The sequence below is a fragment of the Rhyacophila brunnea genome, unplaced genomic scaffold (genome assembly GCF_057557595.1).
Source record: "Rhyacophila brunnea isolate RB1 unplaced genomic scaffold, BYU_Rbru_1.0 scaffold_5, whole genome shotgun sequence".
Taxonomy (NCBI): Eukaryota; Metazoa; Arthropoda; class Insecta; order Trichoptera; family Rhyacophilidae; genus Rhyacophila; species Rhyacophila brunnea.
In genome coordinates, this window is record NW_028233170.1 from 46,447,089 (window position 1) to 46,462,347 (window position 15,259).

The 15,259-nt window shown below is 34.4% G+C and overlaps 2 protein-coding genes across 2 annotated transcripts in view; both read left to right on the plus strand.

Annotated features, from left to right (window-relative positions):
• The window catches only part of LOC147066491 (NFX1-type zinc finger-containing protein 1-like), a 63,626-nt gene extending 54,470 nt beyond the window's left edge, over nucleotides 1–9,156 (plus strand). The window contains exons 23-25 of the mRNA XM_085955445.1: nucleotides 525–742; nucleotides 4,402–4,694; nucleotides 7,451–9,156. Of these exons, the coding sequence (XP_085811571.1) occupies nucleotides 525–742; nucleotides 4,402–4,694; nucleotides 7,451–8,223 (1,284 nt within the window). The 3' untranslated portion in view covers nucleotides 8,224–9,156. The remainder of the gene's footprint in view (nucleotides 1–524; nucleotides 743–4,401; nucleotides 4,695–7,450) is intronic.
• A 4,174-nt stretch (nucleotides 9,157–13,330) lies between these two features.
• LOC147066492 (leucine-rich repeat and calponin homology domain-containing protein-like) overlaps nucleotides 13,331–15,259 on the plus strand; it is a 163,310-nt gene continuing 161,381 nt past the window's right edge. The window contains exon 1 of the mRNA XM_085955573.1: nucleotides 13,331–13,533. Coding sequence (XP_085811699.1) covers nucleotides 13,350–13,533 — 184 coding nt within the window. The 5' untranslated portion in view covers nucleotides 13,331–13,349. The remainder of the gene's footprint in view (nucleotides 13,534–15,259) is intronic.

Consider the following 15,259-nt stretch of genomic DNA (forward strand, 5'->3'; position numbering starts at 1 on the left):
GACGAAATATAACAAGTTTAATGAATTAATAATTTACTCCATAAAAATAAAATCAATTGAATCAATTATTATAATAATTATAATGGGCACTGGTCCAAATGAACACTTCATGTATTTTGTGTGACGACCCAAATTATCCATGTTATTGAATGGGGAATCACCATTTCAACTGCAAGCTTGCATTTTAGCATTGAATGTAAAATTTTCTGAATGCAGCTCTGAATGCAGTTCTGAATTCTTTCTCATACTTACGCAGAGTGTTCAGCGTATATTAATTGTTTTATTATTTGTAGGTATATAGTTTACATCGCAATAAGTAAGTTATGAATATCAAAATTTATGTTTTTTTTTATAAAATTTTGAGGAGTGCAGTGCGGTAGTATGTTAATGGTGCAGCTGCCACTGGTTGCTATGAAATAACTAAACAATATTGTATATTATCCACTTCCCGTAATGTACCCGTTTGGAAAGTCGAGGGTCTAGCGGAATATATTAAATATAAAAGGGCAATTTGTTTTATCTAGATGAAATGTGATCGTCGATGTGAGCACGGGAAGTGCAGTAAACTGTGCGGCGAGACTTGCGATTGGCCGCCCTGCTCGGAGCCTTGCATGCATATGTTGAAATGTCAACACCCATGTCGTGGTCTATGCGGGGAATTTTGTCCACCTATTTGCAAAATTTGTGACCCTGAATCAGTGCCTGAAATTCTATTCGGCAACGAAGACGATGAAGACGCCAGGTCAGTAAAAATTTGACGGACACCTCGCCACCTAGACTGATTCATTTAAATAGTTTTTGTATTATCAAAGCAATTGGATTATTACAAGAGGGAGTCTTATGAAGTTTTAGTATTGTAATGCTTGAACTTTTTTTATTCTGCTTGAATAGGTAGTAACGGAAAAAATAATATTCTGTGCATCGGTGCATTAAAATATGGTTGCCATTGATTTATTATTATTTATAGCCGCCATTTGACATTTCAGTTTACATAATTATGTAATTTGGCTGAAATCTATTGACACAGTCTGTTCTGTCATGGGCAGTAATAATGTAAATGTTTTGATTTCGACACAAGTCGGCCATGTTACGTGTTTGTGTGTAATGCATGGATTATAAAATGATTACGTATTGTGCATTGTACGTAACACATTTCACCGTAGTACAGTTTGCCGTGGGCTTTCTATCGGGAAGATATGACCATATACTATACTGTCTCCAATTTTATTGGATTCAATATGAACATTAATTCAATTTTCATGGCCGATTTTGGCAAAATTCATGAATTCAAAAATGAAAACCTAACGTAACCTAACCTAAAAAATAATCCAGTATATCGACTATTTTTAAAATTGTTTGCCGCTGGCTTCCTGTAAACCGACAAAAACCGTGTCTTATTTAGACATGAATTTTATCTCAGTACTATTCGACCCAAAGAGGTCGGACGGCCTTTAAGGTGACGCATCAGTGAAACAGCAAATAATTTTCAACTGTAGGCGCGACGAAATTTTGGACTCGCTCGCATTCAGTGAGAGAACGTCGAGCCAGAAACACGTCACTTTGCTGCGTGATGGCGACGGGCCAATTAATTCTAAAATCGTGTAAAGATGACAAAACGTTACCCATTTACTTTAAAAAGAATACATGTCAATGAATATATTATTATTGTTACTAATAGAACAATAAACAGAACTTAAAATGGATGTATGTTGGATTTATATGACAAATAATATTTCGTTTGACAGGCGTCATTTGCACCCGCGACCCGCAATTCGCGCATCGCCTAGCAACGATCTTTTTAGACCGTGCCTCAACTGATGCACGGCCTTAATATACAACCATATATTTCCGATTCAATATTTCACGGTGAAGTGTGATTCGGCTAACTGCTTACGTACAAAAAATTTACGGACAGTATAAAATAAACCATCCATTCATAATACATTGGAAGTTTTGTGATTTGTCGTATTAGATTTTTGGGTTCCCACCTCTTCTCCTTCCTTCACCAATGTTTCGGCGGATATGAAATAAGCTGTCGCGAAAGTATCTCACTAAGGTGAAAAAGCATGTTGGTAACATAAGAAGGCTTATCGAGATTACCCGATGTCGGAAATTGTCGAACACTCAATGGATGGCCACAAATTTCACATTGAGATTAAAATATTGGCCGGAATTATAGATATTTTTCGTGGTTAAGTAAAGAAGGATGTTGAATTTCTAAGGAACCCTGACAACATTAATAGGGACGATAGCCTTTGTTTAAAAATGCCACGGATTCAGGCACTTTCAGCATAATGCAATATCCGATCTGGTATCTCTGGTCATCGCAACTGACATTGTACACTATCACCCCCTTGTTTACTCTGAGAAACGTTTGTTCTCAACTAAAAATTCTCCTTTTCAATACAATTAGAGCACTAGTGTTTGCATGTCGGATGTCTGAGCATTTTGTGATTCGCTGAATTTACTGTTTGTGTGAAATGCGTGCAGTTATTGTATCTACCTCCAAAGAATAGTGTGAAGTTTGCTGCAACGCGAAATTACTTGCAGTTAAATTAGTGGTCCTTCTTCAGCTTTGTATGTATATTTAGTCACCGTCTTCCAATAACGAAGAGTGGAGGTAGACTGTTATCTGACATAAATACTGCATACTAAACTTTGTCAGTCAAACATAATATTTGTTTTCATCAGAGGGTTGGAGCGGACTCTTTTTTGAGATGCTCCGCTCCGGTACGTAATATTTGCTCCAGCTCCGCTCCAGGGTCCATTTTAATATGTATTATAATATGTACAGTGAAACCCCGATTCTACGATTTTCAAGGGACCCTAAAAAAAAAATCGACGTCTTGAATTATTTAAAGTTTCTCAGCTTTCTTCATGGGGGGCATTTTAGTTGCGACTTCGTGATACGAGATGCGATAAGCCGGAGCGGCCTGTGCAAACAAAGCAACGCAACTGAACGGTCAGGCGAGATTGAGCACCGAACGATCTGTGCAAACAAAGCATAATAAAGAGTATCATAAACAATTCTATGTAAGCTTAATGGAAAATACGGTCAATCGGGATAATATTTGTGACACAAGGCAACGCGACTGAACGGTCAGGCGAGATTGAGCGCCGAACGATTTGTGCAAACAAAGCATAATAAAGAGTATCATAAACAATTCTATTAAAGCTTAATGGAAAATACGGTCAATCAGGATAATATTTGTGACGGGTCCATAATATTTGCAAACAAAGCATCATAAAAAGTATCATAAACAATTCTACAAAAACTAAATGAAAGATATTCAACAAAAACGCTCAATCGGGATAATATATGTGACGGGACCATAATATTTAGAGTATTTAGACGATAGATCAAGGAAAACGATAAATCGGGGAACGGTTAATGCGGGATTATTTAACATTATTCTAATGGGTATTTGGTGGGACTCTCAAAAATGAATGATCCATGCTGAAAAACGATTTATGCGAGAACAGTAGATCAGGGTTCCACTGTATTCAAATGTTAAAAATTAAAAAAATGAGTGGTTTTGTAATAAGGTTCATTATTCGTTCTTTTCATAATTAATTATATTTAACAAAATTTCCGACAGCAAATCGTCTTCCATTATCTGCCTCTTCTGTCAAAAAAGTGAGGTTATTTATCACTTAGCAGTATTGCCGTATTTCAAATAATTCCAGTGTTTCAAAGTGTCTAATATAATATTTTCATTGGATTGTAGGATAAAAATTTAATAATAAAAAAAACATCAGGAGCAGTGGAGCACTACAAATTTTCAGTGCTCTTGCTCCTGGTAAAACCCCATTGCTCCACTGCTTCGTGCTTCTGCTCCAACGCTCTGGTTTTCATTTCATTTCATTGAGACTACAATGTGTAGATAGTGTTTGTTTTTAAAATTCAATTAAACCCTGACTAATCCAAGCCATAATAGATAATAGTAAAAAAAAAATCGCTTTATCTAAAATTATGCCATTAAACTATACATAATTTGAAATATAACATGTATTCTTACTTCGACGAAAACAAATAAGTATGACTGACAAAGCTTAATGTGCGCTATTTATATTGGATCGCCCATAGCATATCTTAACTATTGGAAAGCTTAGTTGAATTTTATAAACTAAACCAGCACCATCTATGCACCAGCACTATCGATTCAATGAAAACAAATAAGTATGACTGACTAAAGTTTAAGTTGCGTTATTTATGTTGAATCTTAACAGCCTACCGCCACCCCTCGGCAATGCCGTCTTCTATATTAGGATTTTTCAATGTCTTTGGGCACATCGAGTTGCGGACCCAATTAAATAATGATTCCACTTACATCCGTAAGTAGCATTCATATCAATATTGGATATTAGTTCCACTTTATGTTTCATGTTTCTCTCTTTCAGATTTGTTAAATTGCTGGACTGTCCACACAGCGTGGAGATGAATGGTCTGGACACTTGGGTGATGGACGTGACCCAGAACGAATCCCAAAAGATCTCAATCCGGCCGTGCCCTTATTGCAGCACGCCCATCATCAATACGCCTCGCTATATGGATCTAGTGAGGAAATCACTACACCAAATAGGATTGGTGAAAACTAAAACTTTCGGCAATACCAAAACTATTGACGCAAAGTTGATCGATCTCAGGAAAAATTTTAATGACTTACTTCATCAAGGCAAAGCCATGGATAGAGGTATAAAATGTTTATTTTCTACGAAATGTTTAGTTAAGGTTTAGGGTCAGCGACATCCCTAGGCAAGGTGCCACCCTTAAGCAGATTTGGAATATCATCCCTTTTTGTTTTAGTTTCAAATTGTATGCAAATCCGTTAGGTACCCACTTATTATACTATTTATTTTCGACACCAAAAAATCTTTAAATTTACATGAACACATTCTACTGAGATTTATAGCATTTCTACAATACCTACTCTCAAATGGTGGTGATTGTAGGTTCGTGGAGGTTTGTGGCACTGACAGGTTTGAAGGCACCCTTCAGAAAATTTAGTAAATCGCCATTACAATATGATAATAGCGACATATTATGTTGTCATGGTTTTTATACTTCGATTATTTTTTTTAAACTAATATGTCTAAAATTTCAAATGAAGTTTACATATCGTCTGCTTTATAGAAAACTGTTACTGCTTTCAAAAGTTGTAATATTTGTATTCATTCCTTCATTCGCCGCCCCTATGCAACGCATGACCTGCACACCCCCATGGGATGTCACCGGCTAGGGTCATTGTGTATAAAATCTTATACATACATACAATTTAACCCTTAGACTGCGTATGGCATGTAAACATGCCATAGACTTTATCTCGTATTTTTGACCAAACTAGAAGAGACACTTGTGGATAATATGCTTTAAAAATTAGTTCAAACCTTTAGGTAGACATATCAGGCAACAGATCATAAAAATGTCAAGTAAAACACAAGGAAATATATTTTTGAAAAGAACACTCGTTATTCAGTTGTTTGAATCGCGCGCCATTGCGAAGACGGGTGTACTAGTTGCGTCACCAGGGTTATCAAAACAAAACATTGGTCATGCATCGAAAAGTGTGCATCGATAATATTTTTATTTACCTTTTAATTAATTATTATGATTACGTTAGTGTTATGTATTTTTTCTTAGTGATTTGTGATCTCGATAGAAACATTTTGAAGATTTGTTTTTAGTATTTTTTGTCATTATAAATATAAGTGATATAATTATTTCACCCACCAAAATGTCACTACCACATAATATTATCGAAGAAATAATGCTGGAAAATATTTTATCGATGCACAGCTCTCCAGTAAATTTGTTTGGATTTGTTCATTGTTCCATATTTGATATTTACATTATTATAATGGGTAATAATTTTTATTTTTATGTGCCACAAAACTGTGTTAGCTCTGTTCACATGCTCATATTATGCCTGGCGATTATTCGACAGGCCCTTTGTACAATGAAAAAGCCGACGGCGCCTCATAAATTATATTATATTAATATTTTAGCAGTGCGGTAATTATTTTTAGTGTTTTATTCTCCAAAACATCCTAATGAATAAGTGGATGACATTATTTTATGGCGACGAAAATAAATATAGGTTCAGAATTTGAAACGGTAATAAAATTTGAGTTTACGACTTACTAAATGCGATAAGCGATAACCCACTGATTATTTCACAAGTGATTTAGTAATATATCTGTCATAGACCGTAACCAACTACGGCAGCATGTACTCAGCACAGCCCTGTGTATGACAAATACAAACGCGGCGAATTGCTCGGTAGTATGTGTTGAAACCGTCTATGTGAAGAGTGGACGGCCGCCATTTTGAACGCGCGGTCAAAGCTTGGATATTTTTTAGCGTCTTAACTTTCTTCGATTTATTTTAGTGAGAATGTAACGAATATAGTTTATTTCTTGGTGCATTTGGAATAACTGATATATAGTTCATCTAGTAATCTATTTTTAAATTTTGGAATCGATCTGTTTTAGCTGTAGTGACCGTTTTAACAGATCACTTGACTGAAAATAAATTCCCGCGAAAATGGCTCGCAGCGAAAGGGTTAAATATGAACTTTGATTTCACGTGAGAAAGCCAAGGAAATTAAAATTAGGAATGGTTAATGCCTAACTTCAAAATCTCAATAATATATTATATTACAACAGAATGTATACATTTTTTATATTTTTACGGCTCAATTCCTATGGGATTATGGTGCGATTGACCAAAATCCATCCTGCTATCAACGTATTGAACATGCCTGACATAGGTGCATGCATCATAGAAAATTCTCATTATTTATTATTATATTATAAATACCTGCATAATATATAATTCTCCCACGATGGCCGCGCGGCTGAAGCGTTGGTCTTTGGCGTTGTGGGTCCCAGGTTCGAATCCTGGGTCTGGCAAATACACATATTGTTTTTCAATTTGTGTATGAGCCAGAGTATGGACCTACTAGGTTGAGCAAATAGCTGACATCCATTTCTCGTAAAAAAAACAAAATCTGTTAATACAAACCTTCACCATGTGGAGACCCATATGATCTTATTAGGATCGGACATGGTCAGAATAATTGCAATTAAATAAATAATTATAAACAAAATAACTAAAACGAATGATGACTCACGCTAATTTATTGTGTTGTGGTGTTTCGCGCCGACATACCAATCCATAATATTTATAAAGATATAAAAATAATGTGATCTTACGTGTAGCACTTGCGACCTACAAAAATACGTGAAAATGTGCATTAATCTACATTTCCCGACATTAGTGTGTTGAGAATTCTCAGGAGGGCTACATCATCACACAAAATTAAATTCAAATGCATAAAAAGTATTTTTTGCACCATTTACCTACTTATATAATGGGGGAGTCCAGTTACTTGCTTTTTATATAATAATTATTCTTCACATCATTTCTGTTTCTATGAATTGGTTTCAGTCCCCAAGTGGAGAAAACTCATCCTTGATATTGAAGAGAAAATTAAGAAAAACTTGCCTGTTACTTTGAAGAAAAAAAAAAAGAAATCTCAAGTGAAACACGAAGTTCGTATCAGCCTCCAGGATGTGGAGAAATATTCTACGGTGGTAAATATTTTGGGCAGAATTGTGACGTTGTGTAAGAAGTCGGAAAATGTATTTACATCTCATGTGGTTTTGTTTCAAATCAGTAATTTGATTACGTGCATCCAAAAGACCGGTACAACCATATCTCTTCAACAAGGTGAAGATTTTACGAACGAACTTCTGAGGACTGAGCGCATGATCCAAGAATTATCAGTAGAGATAGCATGCAAAACACAACTGAAGGAGGGAAAAGAGGCCGATGTGGCGTCATCCTTGACCATTATCAATGATATGCTATTTTCCGCCCAAGTGTACACCGACGTTCTGGATCTTATCGTCAATGAAGAATTCGAAAAGTTAAAAGGCTGTGTTAATATACAATTAACTCAAGCTGAGAGAAAGGTAATTGTAGCTGCTATGGGCCTAAAACAGGGTCACTGGTATGCTTGTCAAAATGGACACATTTACTGTATAGGAGATTGCGGAGGAGCCAATCAAGAATCAGTATGTCCCGAATGCAAGGAAGTAATCGGAGGCCAACGCCACACACTTGTTGCTGGCAATAGACTGGCACCAGAAATGGACGGAGCAACACATAGCGCGTGGTCTGACGCAGCGCAACTTAATAACTATGACTTAGATGAATAAAATCATTTTAAATTTTTCCTTGTAAAGATTCATTTTAGAGTATGATTACTATATTCCGATTTAAAACATGTAAAATTATGATTGAAAGTTTTTATTATTGACTAAAATTTCTTGTGCAAGGAAGAAGGCGTTAAGTCTATAATCCCTACTTTTCTGGAGAGCCAAAAGAAGATTAATTTTTGGACCATTTTGTATCGGAACTCCAGTGTTTCTATGTGGAATTCAGAGGTGTTGATTCTAACTTTTTGATTTTCAAGACTTATTGCCCATTTCCTTTCTGTCATAGGTTTATTACTTCTATTATGTTTCTAGTTTTTAATCACAATATATGGTGACAACTTCTAGAATCTATATACAATGTAAAAGGGCGGAAACGGAAGAACAGGGCATTTAGATGATAATGAAAGAGTAGAGGGATTTTATATTTGTCGGCCAAAATATAGAAGGCTCACTGTAGTTATTATTCTTAGGTCATAGTTTCAACTGACCGTTAGTGTATTATCACATGTAATTTTTTTTCTTAACGATGTAGGTTATTTAGTATTAGGAAGTCAATTCATTATTTACTAATAACAAAATATTATACCAACATATGAATATTGTCTAATTTTAGTCTTTTCATTCATATCACCATATTAATACAGAACTATGTAGTTTACTTCTGGTTTTTACTTCAATAGCACAAGTTTTTATTAATGGTATCATTAAAAAAAAAACCTGTCTTCCTATATAAATTTTCAAATGTTAGTTGTGTACGTATGATATTGTATTTCCCAATGCCATAGCATTTTTTTTTAAATAACTGTTGGTAAGTTTAATTAAAACATTTTCATATACATATTTGAAATAGCTATTAATTAGTAAGTGTTAATGTAAATGTTAATGTAATGTCGTCGCTGTAGGATTGGTTTGTCGAATAGACCAAATGCTCAGGAGACGAAAAACAAATTTCATAATCCTATATTTAAATACATGGAGATATTTTAATTGTTATTTTTACAGCATATGAATGATGTATTCATTACCATTACAAAGTAATTTAAAGAAAGGGATGGTTCTAGTCCATTTAGATAAAAATAAAAACATTCTGCGTGGCATGGTCGATTTTGACAAAAACGGATATTCGACAAATCAATCCTATGATGTGTCATATTGACTGCCGTCTGGATAATTACTTTTTAATCACCACATTTAAATAGCATGCTAATTATATCGAATGGCCGCCTGATCGTTGCACGCTAGGGTGCGTCTTTAGCGTCCAATGATTTTCATTGAATATCCATATCAAATTTATGTCATACCTACCTGTTCCTATATACTAATTTTATATTGATGCGTGAAAAATTTATAAATTCATTATTTGTAGTAAAATCTTGATGACAGAAATAAAACACCCATACTATTATTAGCTTTATAAAAATACATATTGGAAGGCAAAAAAGTCATCTATTTGAGTGGTAATAATTAATTGTTGCAACAAGTATGTTGTATGACCTCTTATAGGCAGTTCAGTTGTTCCTGATATCATTCTTTTTATAATAGATTGTAAATATAATGTATATTTTAAATTACTTTGCACCTACCTACCTATCATCGGCGAAGGGTAAAGGTAGGCTGGATCTGACAAAAATAGGGTATACTAACTTTATCAGTTCCAAATTTGCAGTTAGTGTTACATAGTTATTTTTTAAATTTCATTAACCCCTACAGTTTTCATATTTTGGCAGATAGCGCAGTGCCTGTCTTCACAACCTTTTTTTTATTATTATTTTAACTTGGTATGAATTATATTAAGAACTGTGTGTTGTGATTTTAATGAAAATAAATTTATTTAATTAGTATACAGTCGAACTTGGTTATTACGATTACGGAAATAGTGAGATCTTGGATGTAATGAAGAAACATTCATTGACATTTTAGTTAATGATTTTCTCCATACATTTATTCACTTTTATAACAAGCTACTCCTTGGGTATACCGAGCAAAACTGTTAATGTGTCGATCGTTTAAAAACAACATTTTCGACCCTAAGCAATAAAATCCGACCGGGCAGTTAATTAGACTGATGCCGCCGAGATCGGATTACGTTTATGACACTAGTCAAGTGTCAAAGTACCTAATTTGTATTTTCACCGACAATATTGAAACCGTGTCCACGCATATAGTTGTAATTGCATGTATAAAATTCAAGCTTTGTGAAGTCGGTAGTTACCTACCAGCGCCGGCGGCTCAGCACTTCATTACAATGAACAACTTCTTTTGTAGTTTATGAATGCCATGCTTGTTTCGGGGATTTTTACAATGGTTTTCAGATTTTTTATGTTCCATGCTTAAATAGAACGTGGCGTGAAAAATGTTATATAACGATATAATGAGTAATGCTTATAACGAGCAAAATTCAGTCGGTGCCATCTTCCTCGTAATAACCAAGTTCGACTATATATATATTTTAAATTACTTTGTACCTACCTACCTATCATCAGCGAAGGTGGAGGTAGGCTGGGTGTGTCAAAAATAGGGCATACTAACTATCAGTTACAATAATTATATTTGCAATTACTGTTCCATAGTTAGTTTTTAAAATTCATTAAGCCCTACAGTTTTCATATTTTGGCAGACACCGCAGCGCAGCGCCTGTCTTCACAACCTTTTTTTTTTTATTATTTTAACTTGGTATGAATTATGAACTGTGTGTGTTGTGAAAATAAATTTGTTTAAGGATATTAATATTTTCCTCAAAACGCATTTATATGTTTTGATCTTTAATTTGTAATATTATATAATATTTTTAAATATTGTAATCCTTGTGTGCTAATACTTGGATAATTAAATATATTTTATTCACAATACTCTAATGCATTTTTAATTTTCTCCTGAAAATTTCAATTTCACCAATTATCTGTTCCAATAATTATAGGGGTGGGTATATTGATCACATTGAGACAAGCCCTGGAAACTTTGTAGACAATCTGAAGAATTAAGTAGATAAATAAATAATTATAGATAATTATAACCAACAAATTGTGTGCATATATTATATTATAATGAACACGGAAAAAATATTTTTATTCAAATCAAGAGTATTGAATGAACAATATTGTCAAATATTGAATGACTCAAACAGTGATACTAAAGTAAGAAGTCAAGGTACCAGGATTTAGTTATTGTTAATATTTCATTCATTCAACAGGTGCAACTATGATATATATTATTGTATCATATATTTGGGTCTCATCTGCCTACCAAGATTTTTTCCAGTGTCCCGCCCTTAGTCATTTACTATCTTTGAGTCACGCAGTGCCCAGGATTTAGGATCCAGGGAGATGCATTACAAAACAATATTGGAAAAATGTTTTATGTGTATAACTACTACTTACGAATTTTTAAATAGTTTTTGCGCGTAAGCAAACAATAGTAAGCACCCCCGAACCCTTATTTCTGGAGTTAAAAATAATATACTTCGGGGCCGCCTACTTGCTAGGACTAGTCCTGTTTAAAGCACCACCTTTAGAAATAGGTAGGTGGCATTTAGTTTGAAGCCACAATGACGTCCCGTGGGGGTAGGCAGATTGAGCATCGCTTGGGGGCGGCAAATCGAGGAGAATCAATACATATAGAAATAGCTACCTAAACTTATCTTTCTATTAAAAAATCAGCTCATTCGTTGGAAAAAAATGTATTAATTAACATAAAATGTTTAACAGACTATTTTTTCTGGCGGGTTCGCGATATGTAAGAAGCCACTATTACCAACGTTAAAAAATCCCACTTTTGGGGTAAAAAATTTTTAAATTTAATTTTGTATGTTTTAGTGGTACACATTGTGTTGGTGCCTAGTGTATCAATACAACAATTTCTTGGATTTTCGAGCTATAAAAGAATCATAAAAAATGAAGCGGCATTCTGGCGCTGCCTAGGGGCGGCGTTTTGTCTAGGGACGTGGCTGTTTAGCCAAGTATACATGAGTCCCAGAAATTCTATACTGAGTTGAATTTTGTTCCTGCTACTCCCATTCGGTTACGCGAGCAACTTCGGAGACTCTGTAGTTCCATCTCCCATGATGTAGACATTGTTTTCTCCATCGCTTTTTAATTGCGGGAAATCTTGGCTAACTGCAAGAGACACATTCTTCAATTCTTCGGTCACATAATAAGAAAAGATCCGGGCTGCCTGGAGAGAAGAGTGGTTATTGCTGGCGTCGAAGGGAGAAGGTCGCAGGGCGTCCGCCGAATAGAAATAGAGATAAGTAGAGAAATACTATCAAGAAAACGACTACATCAACAATAACAGAAGCAAGATCAGTGCAGGATCGTTCCTGATAGAAGGAAATTCTTGGTAATGCTTGGAAATTTACTGATTACCATCCTCAGTAATGAGGCAAAGGATATGTAGAAATGGTTGATTGTCTTCACAAAGTACCATTATGTCAAGACATCGCTTTTGTACACATTGGTAGGTATTTGTAACAAGAATTTAAGATAATTATTTGGTTTATGGTACATAGTTCTATTTATGTTTGAAATGGATGAGATTTTAATTGAAAAAGTCAGAGAACATGGAAGTTCTATAAATAAATACATTTAGAGAAGAGCTACAAATTACAGTTACCTATTTATTAAATCAATATTTTTGTAGATATTGTCAGTTTTATTATTGAATGTTCTGATGGTTCTAACATAACTATGTACTACACTATAATATAATTAAGAGTTAACGTGACGTGATAATCTGTTTATGGATTAATGCTCAATAAAAATACTACATATTGAAGATTTCAATTATTAGATAAAAGATATCTTAACTGAACAGTTTTGATAACATTATTTGTAGTGTATTCCGAACAAATGGATCAAGATTGAACAATTCAAATTCGCCGCCATCGGTATTACAAGGGGGAAAAATGATATTAAGTACTACAATATAGGAGTTTAATTTTTAGTGCTGTTGTAAAATACAACAATGTGCAGAGGGAGTATTATATTTCACAGTGAAAATTTAAAAAAGAAAAAGTAATATAAAAAAATAAATAAATTATAAATATATTATTAAAATTCATTCTCTGTGTGAGGATAATTATTTTAACACTCTGGCAACTCTGTAAAACTTCAGTCGGTTAGAAATGAAAGATGGCTGTGGTAGTGCCGGGTGCGAGTATTAATATGAGTGGTCACATACAAAGTCAATTTACTAGATCTTTAGAGAGAATTTTAGAAGATGCAAACTTGAGTGGTGAATTAAAGTTAAGTGGAAGAAAATTAAAAGATTTTCCCAAGACTGGAAAATACAACTTAAATGATACCGTAATTGCTGGTGAGTAGAAAAACTGCATGATTTACTATTTATTATGGCAGGTAAACTGGCCCGGCTGTCCGCCATAGCAAAATATAAATACAGTATTATCGGTCTGAGGTATTATTGAACATATTTGTTGAATATACTTGGCCTGTTTCACTTAAATACAGTGTTTTTCTACCGATTTAATTTTGAACGAAGTCGTAATAATAAACATTACCTTGTATGTTTATTCTCATTGTATACATTTTTCAATGACAGTTATTTTTTATGTAGGTGGTCAATCGTTACAAAATAACGACCCGAACGAAGAGGTAACTTTTTAATTTTAAAATTTAGATATCGCTGGATATCAGAAGTATTAATGCAACAATATTGTAGTTATTTGTATAATATAAAAATAACTACAATATTGTTATATTGTATATTATACAAAAAGTTTGACAGTTTGTCGGCATTACAAACTCGACTTGTACGTAGGTATGTATTATTGTTTACAAAATTGTTTTGTTTAAAAAAATATGTAGATAGGTTAATAATTATAATGTTTATAAATATATGGACGTGGATTGTGAAGACATAATTTAAGACGTTCAATAAAAGACTGAACTCCTCATAGTACCTAGTATTTTTTCGTTGGTTTTGATTTGAAATCGTTCTACACCGAATTATTCTGGTGGCAATAATAATGTATGTTTTTGTTTATTGTGAAAAGATAATACGGTTGTCAGGTACGCACCAAACGGGGGTGTTAGGGGTGCGAAACATCCTAGCAGCAGGATTTAGGGGGCGGCAAAAGAACAAAAATAAATTAATGATTTTATTATCAAATATAATATGTTAAGTATATAATTACACGGCTGAATGACTACTACTTACCTATACTAGTTTTTTTCTGGATGTATGCAAGAATGCAAGTAGCTTGGTTTGAAGGCGATACTGCAGTGAAACGTCAAATAATTTTCAACTATAGGCGCGACGAAATATTTTGGACTTGATGGCAGTCTGAGAGCGAACGTCGAGGTGTGAATACGTCAATTTGTTTCGTGATGGCGACGGGGGTATTAATTCTTAAATCGTGTAAAGATGACTAAAAACGTTACCCATTTACTTTAAAAAGAAAACATGTCAATGAATATATTATTATTGTTACTAATAGAACATACGTTAAAGTGCCCACCACCACCCGTCATATATGCACAACCGTGGATATGCACGGCCGCTTTCTTATGAATAGAACAATAAACAGAACATTAAATGGACGCATGTTGGATTTATATGACAAATTATATTTCGGTCAGCATGCGTCATTTGCACCCGCAATCCGCGCATCGCCTAGTCACGATCTTTTTAGAGTTTTAGACCATGCCTCAACTGAGGTGTAGCCTTAAGTCGTTCATTATAGCTATGGTCATGGCCCCCACAAGGAGGGGGCTGGCAGGGCTCTAGCCTGGGGGTTCGGCGTGGTGGGTTTACCAGGTTTACCTTATAAGTGAGATAAACACACATCACTAATAATTTCCTCCAATGGTAAAAAAGTCGCCTGCGGCGCTATTTTACTAGAAGAGTATTAACATTTAAAAACATGTCATTATACGATGCAATTTTTGATTATCGTGTTATTATTCAAAAATATAAAATGTCGCTAAAATACACTGAATACCCTTAATTTTACCTGGAACACCATTTGGAAAGTGCTTATATAGAGCGACACACTGCCTTTAACCCTAGAGATAGGTAAGGG